Source organism: Saprolegnia parasitica (assembly GCF_000151545.1).
Source record: "Saprolegnia parasitica CBS 223.65 unplaced genomic scaffold supercont2.37, whole genome shotgun sequence".
Lineage (NCBI taxonomy): Eukaryota > Oomycota > Saprolegniomycetes > Saprolegniales > Saprolegniaceae > Saprolegnia > Saprolegnia parasitica.
The window spans coordinates 208,844-227,338 of record NW_012156431.1 but is presented as its reverse complement, the minus strand read 5'-3'; the positions used below and the strand labels follow the sequence as shown (position 1 = coordinate 227,338).

The following is an 18,495-nucleotide window of genomic DNA, read 5'->3' as shown; positions in this document are numbered from 1 at the left end:
CATGTTGGCAAGTGACCATCTTGGTTGTGGCTATTCGGATAGCTGACGATCTTTATGCGGTCGAACGCCACCATTAGAGAGATTTCGCAAGTCATTTCCCGTTTCCGTCTGCGATTTTATCCTGTCATAAATGATTAGAAATGGGAAGTCTCTGAAAACTAATCGTGAAATTCGCCCAAATCGATCGAAAACGCGGACCGAAGGCTCCCGTCTTCGTTCAACAGGTTAAAGTACGTCAAACCGCGACCGAGGCTTTAACCCTTTTTAACCTGTCGGCATTTCGCGCCCATGTCATTTTCATTTTGGCGCGATGACTGACAACCGGCCAATCTCACGACCGCTCCCACCGCCCCGATCACGACGAAGACAGCGACTCGGGTCACGCTTCCTCGAACGATTCCAGCGTCGGCGGGGACGATGGGCCAAACCAGGTCACATCGAAGGGAACGACTTGGTGGTCTGCGGAAGACGACCTCATCCTCCTCATCCAAGCCAACAACGAGCGTCCCTTCTTGGTAGACAAGAGCAGAGGCGCGGGCGGTTGTGTATGCTGCACAGAGACTCACGCGACCGACCGAACATGATCATCACATCGCAGTACCGCCGAGGGTAGGCCAAGCCGTTGAGAGCAACGCAAAGGGCTTCGATAGTGAGGCATCGATCCCGACCCTCGGTGATAACGATGGCCGGGAGTTGAAGAGCACGTGAGAGGTGCGTCAAAGAAGCCATGTCAAAGCGGAAATGCAGGATTGCATCGGCGTCGTTCGTCGAGGTCGAGGCGCGTGTCCGGAACCAACGGCCGCTCAATAACCGAGAGGAGCAGCTCGAGGAGCTGACGGTGGCGGTGACGAGACATACGGCGACTGCGGCGAAGCAGCACCACAAGCTCGCGGGACGACAGCATCGATTACGATGAGGTTACGCTATTGCAGCAGTAGCACAAGACAAGACGAGGATGGAATTCTTCGGAGACGGGATTTCCTGTGCGAAATCACAATTTTTACTTTTTGCGTCCCGTCTCCCTCCACATACGCAGATGGAAACGGGAAGTGAGTTGCGAAATCTCTCTATTGGCTATCCACAGGATTCTCGCTTTCGTATCCGGAGGCATCTTGACCAGGATCTTGTCGTGCAAGGAAGGCATGTGATTGGCTAAAAGTCAACGTATTGACAGTCTGACAGGGTTTGGATTGGCGACACAATATTTGGGTGCATTTAGACACGTTCCGATTAGGGAGAATGTATTTTGAAAAAATCACCCACACGAGCTGCGTGGCTCTTTCCACAGATCGCAAAATCTTGTCAAGCGTCGCCCGACCCGTCGCCGCAGCATGCGTACGAACCTCGCGTGGTCCGACAAGGTACCCGACCGCAATGGTGCCAAGGTCGTCGTGCAGGACCTCGCGTTCCACCCCGACGGCTCGCAGCTCGTCGCCGCCATTGGCAACCGCGTCATGATCTACGACGCCACGAACGGAACGCTCTTGCATTCGCTCAAAGGTACGCCTCTTTAGCCGACACCAGTGACGTTCTCTTACAAGGCTTCTATCTGTCTAGGCCACAAGGATACGGTATATACCGTCGACTATGCACACGATGGCAAGCGGTTCGCGTCTGGCGGCGCCGACAACGTTGTCATCATCTGGACCGACAAAGCCGAGGGCATCCTCAAGTACACGCACAACGAAAGCATCCAAAAGGTCGTGTACAATCCGCAGTCGCAGTGCCTTGCGAGCTGCACGGCCGCCGATTTCGGTCTCTGGTCGCCCGAGCAAAAGTCGGTCGCTAAGCACAAGGTCGTCTCCAAGATCCTCTGCGCGAGCTGGAGCATTGACGGCGAGCTCCTCGCGCTGGGTCTCTTCAACGGGCATATCCTCTTGCGCGACAAGCAGGGCGGCGAGAAGGCGCTCATCGAGCGCAGTGCGCCGATCTGGACCATCTGCTGGAGCCCGTGCCGGGACGACGAGGTCGAAATCCTCGCGGTTGGGTGCTGGGATCGCACCATGTCGTTCTACCAAGCCAATGGCACGCCCGTGGGGAAGGACCGCAAGCTGCAGTTTGATCCGTGCTGTGTCAGCTACTACCAGTACGTCGTTCCATTTCATGCCACGTTCCTAAGCTCCTGTATATCTAGCAAGGGCAAGTACCTCATTGTGAGCGGTTCCAACCACAAGGCGAGTTTGTTTACAAAAGAAGGCATCTTCCTCGCCGAGTACGAGCATATTCGGATGTGTCGACACGTGGGCTAATGCAATGGCTGAAATGCGTAGCATCTGCGACACGGGCGCGTGGGTCTGGGCAGCCAAAGCACGACCAAAAGCCAACGCGATCGCGGTCGGCAGCGACGACGGCACGATCGCCGTGTACAATATTGTCTTTGGCACCGTCCACGGCATTTTCCAAGAACGGTATTCGTACCGTGAAAACATGACCGATGTCATTGTGCAGCACCTCATGACCGACCAAGTACGTGGCTGTTGCTTGTTCAAAAATGTTTAAAATCTTGAAAATTCGTAGAAAGTCCGCATCAAATCGCGCGACTATGTCAAGAAGATTGCCGTGTACCGGGACCGCCTCGCGGTGCAGCTCTCGGACCGCATCATCATTTACGAGCTCACGAACGAGACGTCGTACGACATGCACTACCGCGTCCGCGAGCGTATCCAGAAGGACCTCCCGTGCTCCCTCCTCGTTGTGACGTCGCTGCATTTCATCTTGTGCCAGCAGCGCAAATTGCAGCAGTACAACTTCTCCGGCAAGAAAGAGCGCGAGTGGATCCTTGAGGCGCCAATTCGGTACATCACTGTGACGGGCGGCGCCAAAGGCAAGGAAGGTCTTCTCGTCGGCTTGAAGGACGGCAGCGTGCTCCAGATTTTTATCGACAATCCATTCCCGATCCCGCTCATCAAGCAACCCAACGCGATCGTTTGCCTTGATATTTCGGCCAAGTACCCCCTTTTTGTCGTTGGATGGAAATTCAATCTAAATGATGTTGTAGTCGGGAAAAGCTCGCGGTCGTCGACGACAGCAACAACTGCCTCGTGTACAACTTGGTACGATTTTTAAGAGTATTTTTAGTGGTTTATGAAGTTTTATGTTGCATTATGCGACATGTAGGTGACCAAAGAGCTCTTGTACGAAGAGAAGGGCGCGAATAGCGTGGCGTGGAACAACGAGTTTGAAGACATGCTTTGCTTTGCGGGCAACGGCCAGCTCAAGATCAAGACGGGCAACTTCCCCGTGCACAGCCAGCGCATGCAAGGCTTCGTCGTTGGTTTTACCGGCTCCAAAGTCTTTTGTCTCCACGCACTCACCGTGCAGGTATCCATCTATCCATCTATCTATTTATCCATCCATTCAAAATCTGGATACAATGCATGTGTATGAACCTTTGTCGTAGGCCATTGACGTGCCGCAGTCGGCGCCGCTCTATCGCTACGTCGAGCAAATGGAGTTTGGCCTTGCGTACAGCGTCGCGTGCCTTGGCGTCACGGAAAGCGACTGGCGGTTCCTCGCCTGGGAAGCCCTGTACGATGCATCAATCTATCAATCTATCAACCATCTATCACGGTGACTCATGATTCGATGGTAGAAAACACATGAACTTTGCGATTGCGCGCAAGGGCTTTGTCCGCGTCCGCGACATTCGCTACATCGAGCTGGTCAACAGCCTCGAAGCGACGCGCAAGGCGCAAGAAGCGACGTCGCCCGCGCCGGACGTCGACAAGAAGCACAAGATGCTCATGCAAGCCGAGATCCTCGCGTACCAGAGCAAGTTCCAGCTGGCCGCCAAAGTCCTCATAGACGCCGACGAAGCCGGGCGCGCGATTCAAATGTTCTCGGACCTGCGCATGTGGGACGAAGCCAAGAAGTTTGCGGCGCAGAGCAAAGCGATTGACGTCAAGCAGCTCGTGCTGGACCAAGCCAAGTGGGCCGAGGACGTCCACGACTGGCGCGCGGCCTCGGAAATGTACCTTGCGAGCGGCAATCTCCTCAAAGCGGTGCAGATTATGGGCGCGCGCGGCTGGCACAACGACTTGGTTGAAGTCGTCCAGCGCCCCGACGCCGACAGCCAAGTGCTCGCCCTCTGCGCCGACTACCTCTACAAGGCCGGCAAGTTCAAGCAGTGCCGCGATGTCTACGTCAAGGTCGCAATCTATCAATGTATCAACCAAGTCCGATGGTTTTGGTGCAGATTGGCAACTTTGACGCGCTCCTCAAGATGCACATTGACTGCCACGAATGGGAAGAAGCGGTTCGATTGGCGCAAAAGGTAGTCGCCTCGCAAGGGTGCTAGAATGGACATGAATGGTCCGATTTGCGTCGTGTAGCACAAGGACAAGGTCAAGAACCTCGCCGATGTCTACGTGCCATACGCCGAATGGCTCGCGACCCAAGATCGGTTTGAAGATGCCCTCGGCGCCTACACGCTCGCCAAGCGACCGGAAAAGTGCATGGCGCTCCTCGACGAGCTCATTGCGTCGGCCGTCGCCGAGACGCGCTTCAAGGACGCATCGTACTACCACTGGCGCATCTGCGACGAGATGCTGGGCTCGATCAAAGCGTCCTCGCCCGAGAATGTGACGGCCAACGACCAAAAGACTCTTGCGTCGGCCATGTCACACGAAGTCGACGGCAAAATCTACTATGCGTACAGCCTCATCTTTGCGTACACGGACGAGCCGTTCACGACGCTGCAGCCCGAGACCCTCTTCCACGCGTCGCGCTTTCTTCTCAACGTCTTGGGGAAGGAGAAGCCGCCACCGGGCATCTCCATCGCTCGCATTGCGTTCACTTTGGCGCAGCACGCGCAGCAGCTCGAGGCGTTCAAACTGGCGCGCCTCATGTACGAGCGGCTTCAGACGATGCGCGTCCGGCCCGAGTGGCAGCAAACGATCGACCTTACGAGCATGGTCATTCAGACCAAGCCGTATTCGGACCGGGACGACTTGCTTCCGATTGACTATCGGTCGTCGACGACCAACCCACTGCTGCACCCGACGAGCGGCGGCGACGTCTGCGTCAACTCGGCCCACCCGTTCGTGCGGTCGTTTCTGTCGTTTGACAACTTGCCGCTGGTCGAGTTTGCGCCGACGCCCGACTTGAGCGACGACGAGGCGATGGCGCTGATCGAAACGTTGCCGCCGATCCAGCAAGGTGAGCACAACAACGACAAGTGGAAGACGTCCGACCACGGCGGCGCGCAGAGCATGCAGCTCAACGACCATACGGACGACGAGCCGCAGACGGGGAATTTGTTTGAGCGCGCGCTCAACAAGCAGGGCGGGCATGGTCGCGGCGCACCGTACCGTGTGCTCGTCGTGGATGCCAAAGTGCTGTTGAGTTTGAGACCCAACGAAGTGTTTGTCGTGAAATACCCGACGAAAGCGCTGCGCTACAAGTACTACAAGAACATGATCCCGGACATCAAGGTGCACCTCTCGCCAAGCTGCCGCATGTTTTTCCACGAAGACGACTTTGAGTTTGAGCACTTGCGCCAAGGCTGCTGCCCGTACTGCCGCGTCGACGAGTACAGCGAGCACGCGTAACAGTATCAACTTGATAATATCGAAACAAGGCGCTTGTTTATATCCAAAGCACGCGTCGGTCATGAGGTTGCATTCAATCGCGAGCTACAATACCAGATATCAACTGGACAGTTTTGCGGGCAATGTGGCACGGGAGGGTCGTGGTAGCGCCTGGAAAGAATGGACGTGCAAGGCAAAATACTGCTATTTTGATGACGATAACCCGTAGCGGTGGCATGAGCGCAGAGTTCGGTTCAAGCCGAGACGAGGTCAGTCCTCATGTAGAGCAAGGCGTCTTCCAAGATCGGGTGACGATATATCGAAAGACACCTCGGCGGGAAAGCGCCCTGGAAGGGCCAATTCGTCTGACAGCGCCAAGAGCCGACGAGCATCCAGCATGATGCGGGAAGTGGCCGTGATCCGAATCGGCTGGACGAGGGCTGGATCGGGTCCTTCAAGCTCGTTGTTGGTGATCGAGAAAAGCTTGCACTGGCGCACTTCCATGTCGGGCGAAACAAAGACGCAGAGCACGTAGCGCAGACCTGGAACGGCGCAGTACTGGACGACCTTGCAGTTCATGCTTCGCCAGCCTTCGTTCACGCCAACCTCAACCTTGAGTGTATAGAATTCATTCCAGCGAAGATGCGCCGGCTTGATAGCGCCAATGTGGCGCGCAGGGCCAAAGCTGCAGTCGGGCTCGAGCTTGGGCAGCTTGCATGCCGCTAGCTTGTGGGTCGTGTCGACATACGCGTTGCGGTGCCCCTTGAGGACTCGATGGTTCGTCCCCGTGGCCTCTGGCCTTGTGGCCTCCTTGATCGCGTCGTCGATGCCATTCGCAATGTCACCGTGAAGACCACCGCTCATCTCGACGACGTAAATCGAGTTGTTTCGAAACTTAAAGTGGCGCGACTTCATCGCTTGGTCTTCCGACTTGATGTAGCGTTCCTACATTTAGTCGGCCTCGGTCGCAGAGCACACCCGGAAGCCGTCGTTGCCGATGACGTTGAGAGCGGCCTGCGCGCCATCCCAGTCCTGAGCCTCAATCGCTTGGTTGATGCGCTCCGTAGGGTTGGTGCGGGCACCAAAAGCAGCGCGCTGGACGCCTGGCATCGTTTTGACTCTGCTGATCATTTTGGCAACTGACCATCGTGGCGCGCTTCATCCGGATAGCGAGCGACATTATACGGCCATTTGTAGCGATCTCATTGGCTATCACATGGCTCACTGCTGTCAGCAGTAACAGGAACCTTTTTCCCACAGTCATCGTAGTGCCTTCCACAATCCATTGATTTTTTTACAAACCATGAGCACAACGAGCGTCAAGCCAACCGCTCGTGGATTCGTGGATCACGCAACACACAATCGAGACTCTGGACTGGCAAGCCATTGGGAAGACCAAGTGATGAGTGCGCGCTTTTTGGAGTATCGAAACAACTCGATTTACATCGTCGAGCTTGGCACGGGTCTTTATGGTGACATTGGGCGTGGCACCGAGCGCTGCATCGTCGCGGCCACGGGAACAGGCGAGTAGGAGGGAATAAAACAAAGTTTATTCCCTTGGGCGAGAAGGACATCGCGGCGCACCCTGTACGTCGACGCCACTGAGCAGGCCAACCGACTGCCACAGCTCGCGCCCGACTGCAGCTTTGGCCCTGCACACAGCATTGGAGTCGTCAAACGTCTCCACCTCCGCTGGTACGAATTCCATACACTCAAGGTTGAGGTCGGCGTGAACTCCGTCCCCGTCTGATATCGTAGGAGGCCAATTCATTGCAAATGTATAATATACCCTTATAAATAGGGGCCGCGATGACGACACCTCAATATGTGGGTACAATAGTGTCAGAACGGATCTTTTCTTCTAGTACGCATACTCGCAAGACGCCGACTGATTGACGGGTGCGAGTCAACTGACTTTGCACTACGCATCACGACATCCAACCAGATTCTGCATCGTGTGTGGCACACGGCATCTCGATGGCCAGTACTATAATCCGGACAACGCTGCATCAGACAAGGACCAAAGGTGGGAGAGAGGCTCACGACGACATGGCGCTAGACTCGGACTAGGTTGCGTGCTCGACGAGCTCGAAGACGAGGATAAATCGACTGGAGAAGCGGCGAGGATGGTCGGAATATCCAAATCGCATCGGCAACCAGAGAGAATAATAGCTGCCGCCAGTGCGTGCATGGACAGCGCCGCCCCGTGCTTCTTTCTGGCCCCACGCTTGGCGGAGTGATAGACGCCCAGCCGGATCCGCCAATCACAGACGCATAAAAGTATCTTGACCGAATTTAGGCCAATCCAATCCAAGCAAAAGTATCAATGTGGCTGGACGGAGTCGTTGGTTTGTGGGCTTGCGGAATCAAACACAACAACTCATCACAACGCGCGCATGGATGCGCGATGGCATTTTCCAACCGCACGGTCGAATGGGCTGTCACCACAGCATCCTGACCCGTGACGACGACCTGGCGCGGCAGCGGGGGACGTCGGCGCCCGCCTTGCCGCAGCCCTCGCTGCACGTGCCATCGGTGCACGGATCAATGCGTGCGACGGTGCGCAATTCCGTGCATAGCGCCGACTGGGCCGACGCGGATACGCTGGACCCGCTCCAGATCGCCTACTACATTCCGCCGCAGAACTCACGCGCGTCCGAGCAATCCCGTCCTCGTACATGAAGACCGAGGTGGGGCACTGGCTCGGCCGGCCTGTGCTGCTCAAGTCGGTCGACACGACAAGGTCCGACGACGAGCAAGCGCGCATGCGGCAGAGGCTCACGGCCGAGATCCAGTCGATGGCGCGCATGGACACCCAACATGTACAGTTTCTCGGGTTTTACATCACGCCGAATCGGGACGTGTGCTGCATCACGGAGTTTGCCGAGGGCGGGACGCTCCGCCACCTCCTCGACAACCGTAACGTCTTGGAGCGGCTCACGTGGGGCCTCGAGAAGATCGCACTGGCCATTGACATCGCATCGGCGCTGGCTGCCATGCACGCGCTAAAGCCCGCACTCATCCATCGCAACGTCAAGGCGTCCAAAGTACTCCTCACGTCCGAGAAGATTGCCAAGCTCAGCGGCTTTGGCGTCGCGCGCGAAAAGAGCTTCGAGTACGACATGGCGAGCGGTGTTAGCGATCTGCAGTGGTCGGCGCCCGAGCTGCTCTTGGACGGCGAAGACTACAACGAGCAAGTGGATGTCTATGCGTTTGGGGTGCTCTTGACTGAGCTCGATACGGGTGCGATTCCGTTTGCGACGGAAATGGCGTTAATGCAGAAGGAGGAGCTCCGAGCCAAGATCACGGCCGGCGTCATTCGACCGAAATTATCGTCAATGTGCCCGCTTGTGATTCGGAACATTGTGGCGCAGTGTCTCCAGCAAGACCCGCGCCTGCGCCCACGCAGCGACAAGATGCTTGCCATGCTCCAAGACGCACAGATTGTCCTCGAAAATGAGGGCGGAAATGACATACCGTAACGAGTGTTTGAAAAATAGAGTAGTGTAGTGCCGTTACCGTGGCAGATGGACGAGAGTTGAGGAAAAGTATCTGCCGCATGCTTGACGGTGAATGAGGCGCCTTCAAAACAGATTGACTCGTTTTCAACGTTTAAACGCGTTTTACTCGTCGAGCAAAATAGACATGGTTAAATCGAAATATCACGTGCTACACAACCCTTTCGACGACGAGAGAGGATGATTCGAGATCTCCAAAACCTTCTCTATCGACATGCCAAATATCAGCGATCTTTTTCAGAGCAAGAGTTGGCTCCTCGGCGTCCTCACCGGCATGGGCTCGCGATTTATATGGCTAAAACAGGTAAAATAGAAAAGCAAAGATATTCATCGAGTATATCCAGTCGCACAATTTGACGGTAATATTTTGAATGAGTACAGCAACATGGTACAGCACCAAAATTCCCAATAACGATAAGTTAGGCTTTGCAAATAATGCTCTACAATTATTTTTTGAATTTAAATACACTCTATCTGTTAGCATTTGATGGCCCCGAGAAACCACGTACTCCCGGTCCGGGAGCACGGGGCACAACTTCTTCATCCAAACTATTTTCCAGCAGATCAACTTTCGTTTCACGATCCGGCAGCAAGACCAAATGCCAGGACTGCATCGACATCAGTGGCTTCACGTTTTACGGCACAGACAGTATTGTACGTCAGAACCTACTCAACCTCGCATCTTTTATCACTGGGCAACGAAGATGCTAGCATTTCCTGGCCACGACCTCATTCATTGCCATTTTTATTGGACTTCATTTTCAATTCCAGTTTCAGTGTGCAACCAAGTCACAGCGTCTGGTGACCACCATTCTATGTGCGGTAGCGCACACACTCTTCCTGTCCATCGCCCGGCCACATTGCTGGATTTTTTGGGCTTACCATTAGGCCGTGTTCGGTGTAAAAAGTGGATCTGCACCCAGAATGTACCTCTGCCGGATACACATCCAGGGTGATGTGTATCCAGTAGGCGTCGACGCAGCCACCATCGGATTGCTGACCGAACACGATTGGATCGAGGACTCGTTGGCTGGTATCGGCCGTCAAATTTTTAATCGAGCGAATAAAAAATACTTGAATTGTCGGCGGGAACATGGTAGTGCCCGCGAACTGGACGCGTGCGCTCGAGGTTGCCTTGGTCGAGGCCTTCCGCAACGTCGCCAAGAGCCCACAGTATGTCGTGTCGGGTGGTAAGAACCTGAAGGCGACAGGCTGGGCAATCGTCGTCAAGGACATGACGCCGAAGGAGGCCACGATCACGACGGCTAAGGTCGTCATCGAGAAGGTCGCTCTTAATGGCTGCTGCGGCTGCCGCTGCGGCCATGGCGCAGGCGAGGAGAACGATGTCGTCGTCGTTGGCCATTCGTTCAAATGCGCGCGTAATTTTCCTCGGCTGTATTTTTATGGTTATCTTTAAAAAAATTGCCCGATGCACTTTGCTCTGGCCGGAATACGCCTCGGGACATGGATTCTGAAAAAGTGCATTTGGGCGACCTCGATACACTTTCATTTTTTTCACCGAACACGAAAAAGTGAATCCTGGCCGATGCACTTTTGCCTCGATGCACCTGAATCCACCAAAAAAACGAAAACTGAACACGGCCTTAATGTCACTGACCGATCAACAGCGCACAAAAGTATCAAGTCGAGTGGGCGGTTTTCAATCCAGTGCAAGACGAACGATGTTTTTCTTGCATTTTCATATTGTCTGTCGACTCGACACCACAACAGCATGGGCTGCAGACACTCGATTGCACAACAGAGTGTGTCCAACCCAACGGCATCAAACAAGCGACGATCGGTATCGCGGCACCAGCCTCAACCGCCAACGTCAACAACGACGCCACGCTATTTGCCTCGTACGCCAACAACAACAACGACCCTGACTCGCCACAAGAGACCTCTCAAGCCGGAGCCGCCAATGCCGACTTTAACGGTCACCCTCCCGCACTTGAACATCGACGCCCTCGCGCCACTCGAGAGCCAGTACTTTATCGCGCCAAACGAGATCGTACCCATCCGATCGATACCGTCTTCGTACCTGAGTACCGAGATGAGCAACTGGTGTGGCCAGCCCGTCCTCGTCAAGTCGGTCGACAGCACCAAGCCGGCAGCGGAACAGGACGTCATGCGCCAGAAGCTCACGGCCGAAATCACGTCCATGGCGCGCATGACGCACCCCAACATTGTCGCGTTCCTGGGCTTTTCGATGACGCCGACCAACGAATTGTGCTGCGTCACCGAGTATGTCGAAGGCCGGACGCTGCGACACCTCCTTAGCACGCCCAAGGCGTTTGCCAAGCTGTGCTGGTCGTCCAGCAAGCTCTCGCTTGCCATGGACATTGCATCGGCCCTCGCCGCGATGCACGCGCTCAAGCCGACGCTCATCCACCGCAACGTCAAGGCGTCCAAAACGTGGGCTCCGTCACCAACCGGCTTGTCGCCAAGCTCAGCGGCTTTGGCGCCGCGCGCGACCAAACCTTCGAGTACGACATGACAAGCGGCGTCAGCGATCTGCAGTGGTCGGCGCCCGAGCTGCTCATGGACGGCGAAGACTACAACGAAAAGGTCGACGTCTACGCGTTCGGCATGCTCTTGACAGAGATCGACACGGGCGAGATCCCGTTTGCGACGGAAATGGCGTCGATGAAGCAAGCGGAGCTCGCCATGAAGCTCGCCGCCGGTGCGATCCGACCCAAGCTCTCGTCGTCGTGCCCGATGCGCATCCAGAAGATCGCGCTTTCGTGTCTCCAACACGACAAGCACCTGCGACCAACCATCGCCACGATCTTGCGCCATCTGCAGCAGGTTCAGCTCTCGACTTTGGTACCAAGTAGCAGTCGATAGCATCTCTGTTTGTGCCATCTAAATTGCTCTGTTTCCGTCCTGTACAAGCGGCCATCGGTGCCTTCGTCATACAGTGCAGTCCGGCTCGCTTGCCTCGTTGGCAAGATAGCACCAGTGCCAAACGCCGGGCCAAAGCTGCGATAAGGCTCGAGCTTGGGCATTCGAACAGCCGCCCACGCGCTGGCCACGTCGACGTACGTAGCTTTAAATGGGACGAGGTGCTGGCATGCAGCTCCCGTGGCCTCGAGCACCGATTCGGGTGTTGCACTTGTGAGAAGGTCATCTCGAAAACGAACGAGGTACTAGTACGCATTTCACAATGTAGTCGAATAGCGCGACGGAAGCGCTTGTTCGTCCGGCGCGACGCAGCCCTCGTACTTGGAGGCGGTGGCGGCGCAGAGACGAAATCCCACGTGCTCATGCAACATTGAGCACACGCTGGACGTATGGTAAGTGCAAGGCATCAATGGTGCGGTTGATGAACGCTACAATGAGGTCCATGTCCTGCCCGACGCGTATTGCTGGGTGCATGGGCTCCATCTTGCAGCTGACGTGACCATCCGGAGCATATCCTGATATTCAAGGCTGCTGATGGGTTGCGACGGCTCGGTAAGGCTGTGAACGCCGCATTTCGAGACGTGGACTGCTCTCAATTGCCGCTTTGAGGTCGACAAGGTCGTCGCATTGCACCATTCTAAACCGTTTTGCAAGGACACGACACAATGCGATAGTCCAACCCGAGAAGCAGCCTGCGGTCTACCAAACACACGATACATGTCGTCGTACACATGCAGTGCGAGGATCCATTATGTACTCTAGTCTTCCCAGCCGAGCTGGTTGGCCGCGAGCGCGTCGCCGTCGCCGTCGATCGCGTGGCAGTTGTAGATTGCGTACATGAGCCGCTGGGTCAAAATCGCCTTGGACGAGTATTTCGGCAGTTCGAGCGAGAAAAAGCACGTGTGCGACACGGGCAGGTACGTATCCGGCGGGTCGCGGGCGTTGTTTTGGAGCTTGAAGAGCTGGCCAAACTCGGCTTTGGAGCGCGGGAGGCGGATGCGGCCCCACGTGAATTTCAAAAACATGCGCTTGCTCTCTTCGGAAAAGTCGTCGCAGAGCACTTCCCAGAACCACTTGACGTGCGCGTCCGTCGGCTCGCAGCAGCTGTACTCGGTGCACTCTTTCAGCAAGTCCATGTCGATGGCCGGTGACCCGCACACCATCATCTCGACCTCGCGCCACGAAAAGAGGCGCAGCACTTGGAGGGGCACGACGCAACCGAGGCCCTCGCGCAAGAGCTTGGCGGCGTCGTCAAACTCGTGCAGGCGGTAGGCCTCGACGCCGTCCGCAAACGCAAACCGGTTCTCGAACGTGACGGCGACCTCGTCACCGCCCGGCACGATCGCCACCGTGCGGTTGTCGGTCGAGAGCGTTGCAAAGGTCTCTTGGATGACGTCGCCAAACGAAGTGGCGTCGACGCCGTCGCTGTCGATGCGCCGGATCGCGTTCATCGAGCTCACGACGAGGCTGTCGATGGCTTCGAGGTCGTCCAAGCTCAACGCTTCGTGCGTCAAGAGCTTCCAGACCACTTGACTCAAATTGAGCGCCAAATACTCTTTCGAGCGCATCGCGACGCCGAGGAGCTTGCCGAGAAAGACCAGCAGGTCCGGCGACGGTCGTGGGTGCAGCACATACGCGTCTCGGTTGTTGCCGACGTTGTGCACGTGGTTGGGCGTCGGAAGCAGCAGTGGCAGCTGCGGACTCTGAAGCTCGGCAGCAAACTGCGAAAACGTCTCGCGGTACGGCCCGCCCGCGTCGATCGCATTCTCGCCAAGAAACGTCACGGTATACAGCCGATTCGACGAGCAAAACTCGGCGGGTTTAAACGACTTGAGGCCTTGGTGCGCTTGCAGGAAGAGCGCGAACGGGTTAAGGCTGCCGTCGGGTTGCCGGGCCGCTTTCGGCCGGTTGAGCACCAGCGTCCTGCTCGTGCCTGGGATCGACGTCGCGGCCATCTCGCGGTCCCAAATCGCTTGCTTGACGAGACCGTAAATGAAGTCGCGGCACGCCATGAGCGACTGAAGCAGCGCCGGGACGTGCCCTGTGTACTCGACGCCGACGTACAGCAATAAATCCGCGTCAATGCGCGTGTTGAGCTTTTGGAGCAGCGCAAAGTGCTTTGGGAGCGACGACGCCGATTGAAGCAAGAGCGGCCACTTGACGAGCTCGTCGTCCGACTTTGGTGCGACGTTGGCCCAGCTCAAGTCGAGGAGATCGCGCTTGTTCCAGCCTCGCGCTGCGCACAGCTGGTTGATGTACCGAACGAGCTCGGCCAATTCGGCTGTCGACGCATCCGATGGCACAACGCCGACGGTCGCAGACACTGGCACGACGTGGAGATCGCCGATCGGGTACACGGGCGACGGCACGACGTCGTGCGCACCGGCGGACGACAGGCAGGCGCCGACGAGGCGCGGGCGGCGGGCGGGGTGCACGCAGTGCCAAAACCCGACATCGACCCACGCCTCTCGCTCGAGATCAAAGATCTCAAACGCAATCGCATCCGTCGGTGCGTCGGCGGCCGTGAGCACCGAGACGTAGTCGTCGGGGCAATAGCGGAACGGGAGATGACCAATGTTCCAGAGAACGCCTTCGTTGGTCGAAAGCGACACGCTTGGGTAGAGCGGACCGTGGCTGAGCCAGCTCTCGTCGTCGTCGTCGTCGCGCTGAAACGACACATCCGGGAGCAGGCGACCGTTGATGGAGAACGTCATGACGCACGCCTCCGTGTCCAGTAGGACCCCGAGGACGTCGCCGGCGGTCCACGCAATGGCGTCAATCTCTTGCTTGTCGCCGTGCCAGAGCACCATACGGTTCAGATCGATCGCGTAGCTGTTTTCGACGTCGCCGACACCGGTGGTCGACGACCCACAACCGGTAAACGCCACGTCACCAAAGATCCAGCCAATCTGGTTCGCGTTGCCGTCCAGCAAGCTCATTTCGTAGTAGACCTTGGTGTGCACCGACGCGTCCGTGATGCCGACGCCTTTTGGGCGGAGCGACGGGAAGGATGTGCCCACATTGCGTGTCTCGAGCTGCGCGAGCAGCTTGGCTGCCGGCGGCACAGCGTCGGTCGTCTCGGCTGCCTACAGCATTGTCATAAGGTCCACGCGACATCCTTCCAATCGTCGTTCTACCTGCGCCACAAGAGCATCAAACGACGGCGGCGGGATGGGCGCCATGCCGTTGGTCTCCCAGACGTCAGAAAACACTTTGGATGCAGTGTACGAGACCAAGTGCAGTGGTGCGTCATAGACTTGAATCGCTGCGACATGCCCCAGAAACCCACGGGATGGCGTCGGGCCCGCAAACGGACGGCCAAACACAAGCGTCGACGCACCACCGTCACGCCACGTCAGCTTTTCGCTAAAGCGCTCGTAGCTGCTCAAGGCGCCGTCGACGTGCAGCGCCAGTAGCGACCCGCACGTGCCCACTTCGATGCGAATCCACGTGGCTTCTGGCAGCGTCGGTCCCTCGAGCTTGGCGCTGGCCATCGCGAGCACGAGCTGGCGCTTCGCGTTGAGCTCGAGGCGCAGGTGCCATGACGCATCATCGGCGTCCAGTTGGAAGATGCACTGGCGCGTGCGGGCGCCGTCGACGGGCGCCACGCGCAGCCAAAACTGCAGCGTGCACTCGTCGTGCAGCGACGGGAGATCCGAGAGCACAATCTCCTGGTGGCCATCGAGTACCATGCTCGGCGTTGGCGACGTCGGCGCGACCGTGAGCGACGGACCCGCGACGACGACCTTGGTCGATGGAGCCAGCGGCAGCACGTCGAACGTACCGAGGTAGTTGTGGCGGTACAACCCTTGGGATGTGGTCGTGACTTGGGATGCGGTCGTGAGCCAAAAGATGCGGACACCAGTGCCGGGCACGCCGTTCCACGGTGCGGTTCCGACGACGACACCGACGTTGCCGGCCCCGCCGTCTTCGTCGCCATACTGCCAGTCGCTGCCTCGGACCACCTTGGTATACAACGGTAGCGGCAATGCCGGCGACGGTACCGGGGCATGCAATTCGGTCGCCGAGAATGTTGTCGTGGTCCCCGCGGCGTCGACGACCGTGATGCCGCCCGGAACGTGCGCGCCGTTGACGGTTTGCGGCACCAGCTGCAGCGTCTTGGCGCCCGGGAGGTGCACGACGTCGCTCGATGGTGTCAGCGCGACGGCCAACGACGGGATGCCGGCGGCGACCGCGTCGACCATGGTCATCGCACTACGGACGCCGGCGTACCACGAATCCACCTTGTCTAGTGCAACGGCGTCGGCGAGCGGCGACCGTGCCCGAATCGTCGCCGCGTCGCCCGGTGCTGCCAAGCACACGGCGGGAAACCACATTGGCGCCAACGACGGCAACTTGACACGGGAGACCAAGGCACGATTGCGCCGAAACACAACGACCTGGTGCGACACATCGAGCTCGACCGCAACGACATCGGCGTCCGTGGCAGGCACACTTGTGGCAAAGACGCCTTCGGTGGCGAGCCCGACGTCGATGCAGCCGCGCACGGTGATCTCCCACGCATGAAGCCCCGACGCGTACCCACGGGTGGTCTGCACAAGCGTCGGGATCGCCGTCGCGGTCGCCGCGACTGTCGATGCACCGGTGCCGTCCGGCGTCAACCACCGTACGTCGTCGTCGGCGTCCAGCGTCTCGAGGTACGTGGCGAGCTGCGTGTCCCACGCAAGCGCACACTGCACAAGCCGGTGCATGAGCGGCGACCGGTCGTCGCCATAGTGCTTGTCGATGTCGTGACGCAGGAGCAGTTTTGTGTGCAAGAACGCGTGCAGCGCCTGGGTCTGCGCCGTCGAGAGGGCTTGCAGCAGCATTCTTGCCGACCATTCCGAGCGCAAAAGGCCGCAGAGCACGTCCAGCACGCGCACCTGGTGCGACGGCGGCAGTAGTTGGTACACGTGCCCCAGCAGCTCGAGCGCCGTGACCAATGTCTTGTCGGCCACGAGACTGGACAGCAAGAGGTCGCTCTCGGCGAGCACTTGAAGCACCCAGCAACACAGTCGAATCCGCGCCTCGAGCGCCGATGCATCCGAGATCGGCGGGTTCTGCGGCGTCGGGTAAAAGCCTTCGGCGTATACCTTGAACGCATGGCTGCCCGTGTCGGCAAAGCTCGGGACGTAGTTGACAAAGATGACGGTATCGCCGTCGACCTCGAGCGGCGGAACACTGCCAATCCCGGGCCAGACGCCCGAGTCTTTCGCACCCGTGTACTGCCCGAGCAGCGTGCCGTCCGGGTGGTAAAAGCGCAGCGCGTCATCGGGGTTGGTCACGTTCGTATCGTCTTCGCGAAACACGATGCGGAGGCGCGACGCACCGGGAAACGTGACGCGGCGCTGGCCGAGCGGCGGCGTCTTCTCGATGTGAACGTAATTGACCACCGTCGACATTGGGAGCTGCGCCACTGCCGCGTCCAGCTGGCGCACACTGCGGCCAATGACGTCGCGCCGAAACGACTCACTCTGGCCCGCGAGATGCCGCAACTGCGCCGCAAATTTCGCGTCCGGCCGCTCCGGATCGCGTTCAAACACAAAGAGGTCGCAGAGCTCGAGAAAGACGGGGGCTGAGAGGCCATCGGACGAGGCGAGGCACACCGCCTGGAGACACTTGCGCGCATACTGGGCCGAGAGGTTGTGCAGCACATGACCGAGCGCCAATGGCACGAGTGTCTTGTCGCCCGGCGTCGTCTTGCGTGCAAAATGCGCCTCGAGCTCGTCCGCACCAACGCTGTCGTCCGCTGACGGCTTGAGCAGCCCCGTGACGGGGCCAATGACATAGGGCTCAGCGACGGCGTCGAGCATCGACGTATTGGTCGGTGCCAGCGGCGCCGTTGCCGGCAGCACGTAAAACGTGTCGTCGTCACGCGCCAGTGTCCAGCCGTCCGCATCATCCGTGGCGACGTGCACCCAGCGACCGTCCGATGCCAGCATCTTGAGCGTTGCGTGCTGACGCACCGTCGTCACAACGTCGCTCGCAGCGTCTGGTGATGCGTGCAACGTCACGTCGCGGGCTGCCATGTACATGGTCGATACCACCGGGTCGAAATACATGTGCGACACCTGCCACGTCTCGGGCAGAGCGTCGTCCATCGGGGCAGGCAGCGCGGGAGCCATCGTGTTGGGCGACAAGTTGTGCTGGTGCAAGAGGTCCGAGAGGTGGAACGCCCGCTGCTGCAACTGGTCGAGCGACCACGACGACGACGCAACCTTGGCTTTCTTTTATCAAAAATGGCTTCGATGTGGACGAGCCAGCCCCAGTCGTTGCCCGAGCTGTCCGTGTGCCAGTACAACACACACTTGTTGGTCGGAATCTCAAGCGGCGGGCGGCCGCCGACGCCGGCCCAGTTTTCGCTGCCGTCGCGCCCGGTGTACTGCGCTTCGCCCCAGGTTTCATTGTACGAGTCGTCCTTGTAGAACTTGACATGGTCGTAGTCGTGCTCGGTGCGGCACCGGTCGTCAAACGTCACGCGCAGTCCCGTCGCGCCTTCGATGCAGATTGTCTGGTACACGTCGATCGAGTTGGCGTACGGGTGT

The 18,495-nt window shown here is 58.0% G+C and overlaps 5 protein-coding genes across 5 annotated transcripts; 3 read left to right on the top strand and 2 right to left on the bottom strand.

Annotated features, from left to right (window-relative positions):
• The first annotated feature begins 1,292 nt into the window (after nucleotides 1-1,292).
• On the top strand, nucleotides 1,293-5,597 carry SPRG_08393 (hypothetical protein). The gene is made up of 11 exons (XM_012347629.1): nucleotides 1,293-1,500; nucleotides 1,558-2,086; nucleotides 2,135-2,212; nucleotides 2,271-2,466; nucleotides 2,518-2,948; nucleotides 2,999-3,053; nucleotides 3,118-3,321; nucleotides 3,401-3,528; nucleotides 3,593-4,148; nucleotides 4,196-4,273; nucleotides 4,332-5,597. The coding sequence occupies exons 1-11, from the start codon at nucleotides 1,332-1,334 to the stop codon at nucleotides 5,547-5,549; spliced, it is 3,642 nt and encodes a 1,213-aa protein (XP_012203019.1). The 5' UTR covers nucleotides 1,293-1,331; the 3' UTR covers nucleotides 5,550-5,597.
• Nucleotides 5,598-5,798: 201 nt separating this feature from the next.
• Nucleotides 5,799-6,638, bottom strand: SPRG_08392 (hypothetical protein; the record flags this gene model as incomplete). Its single annotated transcript, XM_012347628.1, has 2 exons — nucleotides 5,799-6,473; nucleotides 6,507-6,638. The coding sequence occupies 2 exons, from the start codon at nucleotides 6,636-6,638 to the stop codon at nucleotides 5,799-5,801; spliced, it is 807 nt and encodes a 268-aa protein (XP_012203018.1).
• Nucleotides 6,639-8,206: 1,568 nt separating this feature from the next.
• Nucleotides 8,207-9,010, top strand: SPRG_08391 (TKL protein kinase; the record flags this gene model as incomplete). Its single annotated transcript, XM_012347627.1, has 1 exon — nucleotides 8,207-9,010. The coding sequence occupies one exon, from the start codon at nucleotides 8,207-8,209 to the stop codon at nucleotides 9,008-9,010; it is 804 nt and encodes a 267-aa protein (XP_012203017.1).
• Nucleotides 9,011-11,099: 2,089 nt separating this feature from the next.
• SPRG_08390 (TKL protein kinase) lies at nucleotides 11,100-11,893 on the top strand (the record flags this gene model as incomplete). The annotated part of the gene is made up of 2 exons (XM_012347626.1): nucleotides 11,100-11,461; nucleotides 11,500-11,893. The coding sequence occupies 2 exons, from the start codon at nucleotides 11,100-11,102 to the stop codon at nucleotides 11,891-11,893; spliced, it is 756 nt and encodes a 251-aa protein (XP_012203016.1).
• Nucleotides 11,894-12,708: 815 nt separating this feature from the next.
• Nucleotides 12,709-18,051, bottom strand: SPRG_20606 (hypothetical protein; the record flags this gene model as incomplete). The annotated part of the gene is made up of 2 exons (XM_012347675.1): nucleotides 12,709-15,036; nucleotides 15,088-18,051. The coding sequence occupies 2 exons, from the start codon at nucleotides 18,049-18,051 to the stop codon at nucleotides 12,709-12,711; spliced, it is 5,292 nt and encodes a 1,763-aa protein (XP_012203065.1).
• Nucleotides 18,052-18,495: the final 444 nt, after the last annotated feature.

Excerpts from the sequence above, each read along its gene's own strand:
- SPRG_08393 (XM_012347629.1), top strand. The coding sequence starts at position 1,332 with ATGCGTACGAACCTCGCGTGGTCCGACAAGGTACCCGACCGCAATGGT. Across the intron at positions 1,501-1,557 it reads GCTCTTGCATTCGCTCAAAG|GCCACAAGGATACGGTATAT; the intron begins GTACGCCTCTTT and ends CTATCTGTCTAG. Across the intron at positions 2,467-2,517 it reads AGCACCTCATGACCGACCAA|AAAGTCCGCATCAAATCGCG; the intron begins GTACGTGGCTGT and ends GAAAATTCGTAG.